Source organism: Telmatherina bonti (genome assembly GCF_933228915.1).
Source record: "Telmatherina bonti genome assembly, chromosome: 22".
Lineage (NCBI taxonomy): Eukaryota > Metazoa > Chordata > Actinopteri > Atheriniformes > Telmatherinidae > Telmatherina > Telmatherina bonti.
In genome coordinates, this window is record NC_136631.1 from 17450912 (window position 1) to 17460911 (window position 10000).

The following is a 10000-nucleotide window of genomic DNA, read 5'->3' on the forward strand; positions in this document are numbered from 1 at the left end:
GATGAGCTCTGGATGTGTTTTGCCACTGGACATCCACGCCATGGTCCGGGACAGCAGCACACCCATAGGAACTGCCACTACTGCCAGGCGCAGCGCCGCTCGCATTTCCTACGCTGTTTCCCTGCAGCGACATGATCATTGTCACATAAGAGCATGGCACCATGTAACTAAAGGATTTAGGCATCTAGCTATATTAGTGGTGTGGAATTAATCAAGAAAATTCCAAACAAGTCCTTTAGTCATCTAAGCAAACTGAGGTGCAGGAATATTATTTTACAAATGAACTTGACACTTCGCCAGCGAGCTGATCTAGAGCAAACGCTTTGCAAGTTAGCAAGCTAGGTGAATTTAGGCAAACAATACGGTTGCTATTGGTTATTTTCATAGGCTATATTAAAATCGTTAATCTTAATTAAAAGCAATTAAACGAAGATCAGTAAGGCTTGTTTACCTTGTGGTTGGTCACCGTCACTTTAAAATGATACGCACTTCCTGATCCCTTCTTCGTCGTAGAATGTATTTAGCCAATAAGATGCGGAATTGTACCATGCAAGCTGTCATTATCCAATCATAGCACAGAAAATTTTGATGGGCGGGTACAATATCCAATCATATTTTCTTCTTGAAAATGCAGGTTGTTCTTTTGCTAAAAATTCTGCATCATGTATACTGTTAGCCTACGAAGCTAAACTTTTATCTTTCCCTTAAAAGCAAGTTATAAACAGAAGCAGTAATAATCAACGAGCTCAAGTGATCACACAGGTACGATGCTTGTTAATGTTATGGCGATACATTGTTTAACAGGTTTTGCAAATGCTCAATAATCCGAGAAGGAAAGGATAGTTCATAGCTGCAGATGTAAATCACGTTCATTTAAAGATTTTATTTCATACGTCAAAACCTAAATGTATGTCGAAAGTGTCTGTTTTAATATTGGAAAGGCAAGGTCCTGGTCTAAATGTCCGAGGTCGTACTTTACATTAGGCCAGCAGAGACTGACAGAAAAAAAAAGATTAACTTTGTCACCTGTTCAGCTCGGTGGCTGCACCAGAATGATTGACGACTTCGAGAGTCAGGAGGTTCGGTCCAGCGGTGACCTGTGGTCCGAAATCTGTTCCTGTCTGCCGGAGGTGCAGTCTGAGGCAGCTCCTGAGAACAGCACGGAGTTCACAGACTCTTTCCATCCAGCAACGCATGTCGGAGGGCAGCTTAATGGACAACCAAATGGGACCACTACAACGCCGTCCAGAGCCAACTGGGAGCCCATGGAGGACTCAGAGATCTATATAGCTAGTTTAGGTATTTCTTTGCCTTTTTCTGACATTTTCAGATTGATGTCTCACGTAGACTTTACTGTCTAGATAGCAGATAAAATTATAAAGACACTGAATAATTTGTATATGAAAGATTTTATATCATACATGAACAATAATTGAACAAGGTAGGCCTACTGGCCATCAAACATAGGTTATTTATGTGTCCCTGAGTCTGTTGTTGACAAGTATCATTGAGAAATTCTTCCCATTATTTTTGCTGTCACATAAAGAATTTGTTGCAACTTTGATGCATGGTCTAAAATGCACACATTTTGTCTACATTTTGCTGTAGAGAACCGCCTGAAAAAGATAAAGGGCCAGTCTGGTGACGTGACCTCCAGGGACATGCTCCGCTCCTTGTCTCAAGCTAAGAAAGAATGTTGGGACAGATTCCTGCATGATGCCCAGACCTCAGAGCTCTTTCAAGGTGGTGAGATGGATGAAAGGTAAGCTCTGGATGTAAAGCATGGTCCTCATGGAAGGATCCTATTCACAAAAACATCAAACTTCTTATTTCTATGTATTTAATTTTTTATTCCACGCTATTTAAGAACAATTCAAACCCATTATTTTTATTACCTGCAGTTTCTCTGTAAGTCTACTGAACTACTTTGCCTGTTTGAACCATAGACTGTATATAAAAAGAGGTTTGAACAAACAACTTGTAATATCCTGCTCAATCCTACCCAATCAGATGGGTATCCCAGGAGTTTATAGCAATAAATAGACATGCTGCCATCTTAACACTCTTAACCTTCTGTGTATCTTATTTTCCCAGTGCTCTTGAACACTTCAAAAGGTGGCTGATCCCAGAGAAGGTGGCTATCAGTGCAGAGGAGTTGGAATATCTTTTGAGACCATCTCAGACCAAGGAACCAGAGGGATCAAATGAAACACAAAATGTAGAGGACAATGAGAGAGAGACACACAGCCCTGAAGAAGATGAGACCCACAGCCCAGAGAAATGAGCGTGTCAAAGCCAAAATGTTAAAAAAGCTGATTTGTCTTGTATTCACTGACTATAACAGTGACTTTTGACTTTCCCATGAAGTCATTTAGAGCTGTCAGAATGGGGTTTGGGTTCAGCTCTTATCATCTGTCAGATGTAACGGCACCCTGTCTTCATTCTTTCTACCCCTAGTACTCATACATTCACAAGTGTTTTTGTCTGTATTATTAATCCCCCCAATCTCGCTATACTTATGTTTGAAAATATTTTGTTATTTAAATAATATTTGTTTCTGTATTATTGGCTCTTAATTTTAAATAAACATGTACATATTGATAAGGGATTACATGCAGTTATGTTGCAAATGAGACTTTTAAAACTGTAAGCAACACATTATATTGTTGAGACAGTTCTGTTTTTTAAAAAGATGACATCTTATGGTGTATGATATGAATGATCAGGATCCATAATCAAGAAAATAATATAACATGTAAGATTTTCATTTTTACGATATTAACCATCCACAAGTCTTAGCCATGTTGCAATAAAAACACCTAGTCTTGATAATGATTGTTTGCTTGCTGACACTGAAAATGACTCTTGTACTTTGCTTAATTGTGGAATCTATATTAAAACATCTGTGTGTTGTTAAACCTAAGCATTTGTATGGCCTAATTCGGAATTTTTAAAAGGATTTTTACAAACAAGAATGAAAATGAGCTCCCTGGCAGAGGTCTGTGACCTGGTGGTTTTTCTAGTTTGATTAAGCTGTTCTTTGAGGATCTATGTAGTTATCTGATCCTATTGAGGCTGTGAAACTTTATCCAACCCAAACATGTTACTTTTACTGCAAAAAATGATAAATGAGTTGAATTTGATTATCCAGTGGACTTTGCTCATCAAATGCACACAGTTTATCTTAGATTAGTTGATTTTAAATCAACTCACAGAATCTGTGTCTGCAAAAACTCCAATTTATTCATTTTAAAATGAAGAGCATGTGTGCACATAAGTGCCCTTCAAGTATGGAGACACAATCTTATTTTTTGTTCCAATATTCAAGTTCCATATAATGCAGTACTTCACAAATACTCTTGATTAGCAGACAGTTTTCACACTTGTGTTTTATCAGTGGTTTGGTGTTATTAGTTGCAATAGTCGCCATAAACTGTAGTCTTGATAAACTCTACCTTCAAAGTCTAAAAGGTAAAATGAGCATGACTCATTAAATTTGGGCTTAAATCATTAACAGTCACATCAGTCTTTTCTGTGGTGAAATTCTGCGCATTCACAAAAAATCCAAGTTTGCATATAATGAGATTGAAGAGTTGATATGAGCTAAATCAACAGCAACAACTGAATAAAGTAAAGAGATTATTTTCACATAAGTGTGTCAATCTCTTGATACAGCATCTTACTATCCCACATAAAACAGAATCTCCAATTAAGTTTATAATGTTATTTAGATCATCAAAGAGTGCAAAAAAGTCTCATATAAGCTTTCTTACAAAAGAAAAAAAAAAAAAACAACCCACACCTTGTGAATCGATTCATAAAGACCATAGAAACTTCACCTTCTATCCAAATTATGACTGTGGGCTATCAGTTATGCTCAGGCTTGCAAGCCACATCCTTAGATTTATATTGGTTTCTCTGAAAACAAAAGTATCCATTAAAAATCTTTATAGAGGATTTTTGTTTTTAGTCTGAGGGCACACTTTACAAACCTGTGTGCAGACTAAAAAAAGTTTCCTGGATGCCAGTTTCTTTTTTTTTCTTCTTTCCTTCCTTCCTTCAGCTGGCACTAAGTAGAATAAATTTAATACATAGAAAATGTGAGCAGACAAATGTTATGCATGCAGTACAAATTCTCATGGTTCAGTATGGGTTGCCAGTTCCTGGTGGTTGTAAAAAATTATATTGTGTATAGCTGTCTTATTTTTTCTTCTCCTCCAGCTCTTAATGGACTGCCGCTCCAAGATCACAGGGGACATACACCCCATGCATCTCCAGACCCACAATATAATCTGCAATGAGGTCAGATGCCATCACCTCATCAGAAAACTGAAGAAAATTCCTCCCAGCCAGGCCCCTTGCTAATAAACCAAATCCCAGAAACAGCCTGCTTGACTTGTTCCTGCAGAATGAAGTCTTGATAAACAGGAAATTCTGACAGAAAAACATTTCTGAGAGAGAAAAACTTTGGACAGAGAACAGAAGCTGTCGACACACAGATTTGACGTTAGATAACACTTAAAAGTTGGCTTTTCTTTCAGGGGCTAAACAGTTGTAAAAAAAAATTTGCAGCCCATCAATGGTAAAGCCTGAAAAGTGTTTAGCCATGAATTACAGAACTTGTAAAATTGGATGTGAAAATAAAAATGACTGGACTGTCACACAATAGATTGTCTGTTCTGCATGTGATACGCACTGGTTGCACAAAGACTGGGAAGGTGAAAGATCTGGGAGAAGTGCTGCAGCTGGCGCATGCTATTCATGAGGATGACAGTTTTCCTGTACTGTGGAGTCCGCCATAAGACCTTGAGGTGGTACCGCATGCAGTTTTATTAGTTTGGGTATATGGCAGCAATAAAAAGTTACATTCAGCACAAGGAAGTCATCAGAGAGAAGAAAGAATAGCCCACCTGGCCTTCTTGGTAAAAACTCCCAGCACAGCAGTCTAATAATTCCACCAAAACAGCTCCTAAGGAGATAAAGACCTTTATCCATCAGTGCACAAAATCCAGTAGAAAAGCACCCAGGGGGATGCAAACATCTTTATGTGGTTTGTGACTATTAAAAAAAATAAAGAAGAAAAAAAAATCACAGCACAGAAAAAAAAGTTGATGTCCTGTGAAGTCGAGTTTTTTAAATACTTATAATAGGAGAGCTAATAGCACATTTACAAAGCAGGTATACATCTGAATAGTGATGCAATTCCACATTATTCTTGTCTCAGTGCTATAAAAGGTTCACTAGTATTGTATATACATTCAAACAGAACAGCTTTCATGCAAAACTGTCCTTAAGCTTATAATTCTGGATTTATTTAAAAGGAAAAATGCAACAACATAAATAATTTAAGGTGATAGAAAAAATGTTCCAGCTGATGGAAAAAATATCTCAAACACTACTGATGATTATTGCCTCAATAAATAATAAATATTTTACATTTTAAATTATTATTAGTTAATACTGCATGTGAAAAATTGCAGGGTTGATAACAATAGAATTTTAGTGAAATTAGATACAGAAGCAAATAAATAGTGTAAGATGATGGACACATTAATCCAAAAAAATCATTTCTTGTCAAAAAGTCTAAATGCAATTTTTTTCTTAACTGTGCAACGTTGTGTTTACTGAGCTTTAAGATTCTCATGCACTCTAAAAGAAACCTGAAAAAAAATATTTCAATTTAAATCAAGATATTGCATAAACCTTATTCCTATTTAAAGTGTCAAACAAAATATTTTCAGAACCTATAATAACCCAAAGTTGCACAGTCGGATTTTAGTGACACTTTTGGATATCTGCATTTTGCTCATCACATTAGAATGGGAAATTTTTTTGTTAGAATAACACAAATAGAAACAACTCCCTGCTCTAAGGGTGTTATAAATTATTATTGTATTGATATTTTAGCAGTTTTAGAATTCTGAAAATGTTTTTGGATCTTTGCTAAATTGATGTATCAATAGATCGCTGTGTTGTGACGCAATTAGACGGGCCAGCATTGTAAAACTGTTACACTTTGTAAGTTTAGTATCTTCACAATCAGCACTCTGTTGCACTTCAGTGTTATCCAACATCAGTGAAATCTGCCCTCAATCACCCTTTGACACTCAGTCTATCACATCATGCTGGTTTTATGTGACTCTGACAACAAGATTCACAAATTTCAAATTAGTTTTGGTATTATGCATATGTAATGAGTGCTGCCTGACAAAGATCGTGGTTTGTCTCTTAATAGTTCAATTTGAAAACCATTTCCCTAATATTAGTATCTCAGTGTGGCTTTCTGTAAAGTGGCAGCTTTGTGAAGAACCACATAGCTGAAAATGTCACATCATTCAACCATAATTTAGGTAAGAGCAAAGGCAGTTCAAGACCGTATGTTGTGAAAATCAGGTCTTCCACTCGCTTTAATCCGTTTCAGGGTAAACTGTGACAGTCATTGACAATATTAGAGGGAAACAAGAAAACATGTTGGAATCATTGTAATTTCACAAAACAAAGTCACTCATAATATACATCTCTGGTTATTTTAAATCTATATGTTCTTCAACAAAAATGTCGAATGTTACCATGAGAGGTATTTACAGGATTTCATGAATGTTTTTCATCTCGATGGGAGGTGTCACACTCACAAATGTGTGCCATGTGGTTTATTTGACAGAGAGAGAGCAAACCAGCACACCTCTTTTATCTGAAGCAGAGCGAGCTGCAGTGGAGAGGTGGGGCTGCACAACTGGACCCCCAGCAGAAAAAGAGGGCACAAACAGCTGCTGAAGCATTCATTTGACACCTGACTGATATCAAACATCTCCAACAGGTACTTTATTCTTTATTATGGATTTCATACAATGACACTTGAGAAATTGCATATATATTTCATCATTAGCAGAGTAAATAGTTCCTTGATGACAAGTTTAGAATCAGGCAGGTTACCAGCTGTATATTTATTGTGTATTTACATTTTGTCTGAGTGGTCTGATATCACTGATCTGTTGTTTTTTTTTTAATCTATATGTTCTATATGTTGAGGCAATGAGCTCATTTAACATGGCAGCAGTACTGGATTCAATTTCCTGAGGACATTCTGATAGTTTCTAGCAAGAATACAATATTACTTGTCAAATTGTGGTCACAAGATCCTGTTCGGTTTAAATTGGTAAAAAAAAAAAGTCTTTACTCATGCTTTATAATATGATTAACCTAATGAGGCAGCTTCTATATTCAGCTATTGGACAAAATTTGGTTTTCATTTGTGTTTGATAGCTGATACTCATTGCTTTTTTTATTAATCTCATCACAGAGAAAGAGAGCATGAACCATTTCCAGTTCTACTGACAAAATGACTCCATTCATCTTCATCAAATTTAGTGAAATGAATTACAAAAAAAAAGCTGATGGAGTATCTTTCCTGGAAACTAGATCACTGCCTGATTAAGTCACAACCTTATTCTGCAGCCACAGAATGCAAAAGAAATTCACATTCATGTCACTGTAATTCATACAGATTACATGTAAAGATGGTTTAGGCTGTACCAACTATGACAATCTTTGACCAATAAATAGATTTAATGGACAAAGAAGTGAATTCACAATGGCTTGGATGCATGATCTCTGGCTGGATATTAAATTTAAACAAGCAAAGCAGAGACCGAGAGATTTGAACAAGCAGGGAAAAGAAAAAGGAGACAAATACACAAATGTGATGGTGTTGCTTAGGGAAACAAAAAAAAGCTCTGCTGTAGCTTTTTTCTATGGAACTGTCTGGGAGTCCTGAAGTGGTTACTAATTATTCAGTTCAGATGTGACTCATGCCATTACGGTTCATATGTGATCACATGCAAATTGTCTTCAGTCATAATGCCATCCAGGAAATAATTCATACATGACATGAGTAAATGTTATAAAAGGAATATTCGGCTTATTTGGTTGGACAGTATAATGAACTTTCTAATTTATTCCTATTTTTACAGCTATGGATTGGGACAAGTTACTGAATCAAACCAGGAAGGACTTTTCAGACTCAGCTTCTAACACCTCATCCATCGTCTCCTGTTGTAACTCTTCTCACATCATCCTATCACCCACCTTGCTTCCAGTCCCTTCCTTCACTGGCTTTGACCTACTGTTTAGTCTAAAGCCCCTCTTCATACCCCTCTACTCTGCTCTGGTTTTGATTGCTTGCTCTGGGAATCTCCTTCTCCTCTTTCTCATTTGGCACAACAAAAAAAGACACAATACTACAAATTTTCTCATCAGCAACCTTGCGTTCGTTGACCTGGTAATGTGCATTTTCTGTGTCCCTTTGACAGCATTCTATGCTTTTGACAGGCGTGGATGGGTGTTTGGATACCACATGTGTCACTTTGTCACCGTCATGCAGTCTGCGGCTGTCTACGCAGCAGTCTTGTCCCTCATGGCCATTGCAGTGGATCGTTATGTAGTTGTGGCTTTTCCCATCCGAAAGAGGGCAGGAGGTCAGTTCTGCTGGGGTTTGGTAGTCCTGATTTGGTTGTCATCCTTGGCCTTATCCACGCCTACAGCACTGCATACCAGCTACCTGGACCTTCACACTGCAGGCTTGGAAATGGCTGTTTGTGAGGAGTTCTGGGATGGTCAAGAGCAAGGTCGCCTGATTTATTCCTGCTTCATCCTCTTCTTCTCATACTTTGTCCCTTTGGCTGCTGTGTCCATTTCCTACTGTGCAATATCATATCACTTGAAGCAGAGGACAGCGTCAGGTTTGACTGCATGCCAAGGGATGAGATCTGTACAGGCTGCCTGGAGTAAACGGAGGAGGAAGACCTTCTACCTGCTGCTTGTGTCTGTTCTCTGTTTTGCCTTCTCTTGGCTTCCCTTACAGGTGAAACTGTTCATCCTATCTTTGATTGATAAATTCATTTAAAGATATATTTCTGAATAGAACAACACCTTTCCTTTCTAAGGATTCTCTTGAGACTGAAATAAAAGACACTTTTAGATCTGTTGTTACAACCTATTTCCATATAACTTAAATAGGATACTGCGTGAACTGTACATAAAACATACCTGAATTTTTTGGAATTAATTTTAATAACAGATTTGATTAAAAAAATAAATAAAATAAAATAAAAAAAATAGTGAGAAAATACTAAATCATTGTATTTCAGAGTAAGTTGGTTTATAATTTGATGTCACCACTGTGAAAAAGGTATGAATCTAAATCATAAAGAGCTGTAGCAAATTAGCTTAGCATAAAGATTTAAAAAAAAAAAAAAAAAAAAAAAAAAAAAGGTAGAACCACTTAATCAACAAAATCCAGCTGTAAAACTTTAATCTTATTTTCAACATGTAAGCAAAGTACGTGCTTGCCACAGAATGTTTGGCTTTTAAGAGCAAAAATAACTGGCACTCAAATATCAGTGTGCATGCTAAGCTAGGCTAAACATCTGCTGACATTAGCTTTTAATTTTTTTAAAATCAGAAAATACATTATTGCTCTCACCAAAAAATAAGAAAACACATAAGCAAAATAACCTGAAAATTCATATAGCCTATATGTATATATGTGGCAAGATGCAAAATACATTCACTTCGTCATTTTTTAAAGTAATTTTATTTATTTCACAGATGGTGAACCTGATCCGTGACCTGGACACAGACTTCTCCATCTTGGGGAAAAATTATGTAAATGTTGTCCAGGTATCTGCTCACCTACTTGCAATGACTTCTACTTGCTACAACCCGTTTATTTACGCCTCATTACATGACAAATTTCTGTCATACTTGTGTCTACGCTTCCTTTCCCGGAGGAAAAGAAAAGGGAAGGACAGAAGTCAAGGTTCAAGCATCCTAACAGCGTCCCACAGAATGCCACGTTTACACACCTCCACCATTGTAGCAGATTTACCTGTTGAGGGTATGAGTGATATCCTTCCTCAAGAAAAATTGTATTGAGTTATGTTTCAGCTAATAAGCTACAACAGTTTTACTGCCTTGTTTGCATTCAGCCCAGCTGCATTAA

At 37.0% G+C, this 10000-nt stretch overlaps 3 protein-coding genes across 4 annotated transcripts in view; 2 read left to right on the forward strand and 1 right to left on the reverse strand.

Annotated features, from left to right (window-relative positions):
* Positions 1-495, reverse strand: part of pcmtl (l-isoaspartyl protein carboxyl methyltransferase, like) — a 5500-nt gene extending 5005 nt beyond the window's left edge. For both annotated transcript variants that reach the window (XM_079262396.1, XM_079262397.1), the window contains exons 1-2: positions 452-495; positions 1-121 (exon numbers count right to left, since the gene is read on the reverse strand). The exon at positions 1-121 is cut by the window's left edge and continues 13 nt beyond it. In XM_079262396.1, coding sequence (XP_079118522.1) covers positions 1-105 — 105 coding nt within the window. In that variant the 5' untranslated portion in view covers positions 106-121; positions 452-495. The remainder of the gene's footprint in view (positions 122-451) is intronic.
* A 153-nt stretch (positions 496-648) lies between these two features.
* On the forward strand, positions 649-2843 carry ccdc32 (coiled-coil domain containing 32). The gene is made up of 4 exons (XM_079261892.1): positions 649-762; positions 1035-1299; positions 1609-1762; positions 2095-2843. The coding sequence occupies exons 2-4, from the start codon at positions 1053-1055 to the stop codon at positions 2282-2284; spliced, it is 591 nt and encodes a 196-aa protein (XP_079118018.1). The 5' UTR covers positions 649-762; positions 1035-1052; the 3' UTR covers positions 2285-2843.
* Positions 2844-7972: 5129 nt separating this feature from the next.
* prlh2r (prolactin releasing hormone 2 receptor) lies at positions 7973-9933 on the forward strand (the record flags this gene model as incomplete). Its single annotated transcript, XM_079261596.1, has 2 exons — positions 7973-8860; positions 9607-9933. 2 exons carry the CDS (start codon positions 7973-7975, stop codon positions 9931-9933), a joined length of 1215 nt encoding a protein of 404 aa, XP_079117722.1.
* Positions 9934-10000: the final 67 nt, after the last annotated feature.

Excerpts from the sequence above, each read along its gene's own strand:
- ccdc32 (XM_079261892.1), top strand. The coding sequence starts at position 1,053 with ATGATTGACGACTTCGAGAGTCAGGAGGTTCGGTCCAGCGGTGACCTG. Across the intron at positions 1,300-1,608 it reads GATCTATATAGCTAGTTTAG|AGAACCGCCTGAAAAAGATA; the intron begins GTATTTCTTTGC and ends ATTTTGCTGTAG. Across the intron at positions 1,763-2,094 it reads GGTGGTGAGATGGATGAAAG|TGCTCTTGAACACTTCAAAA; the intron begins GTAAGCTCTGGA and ends TTATTTTCCCAG.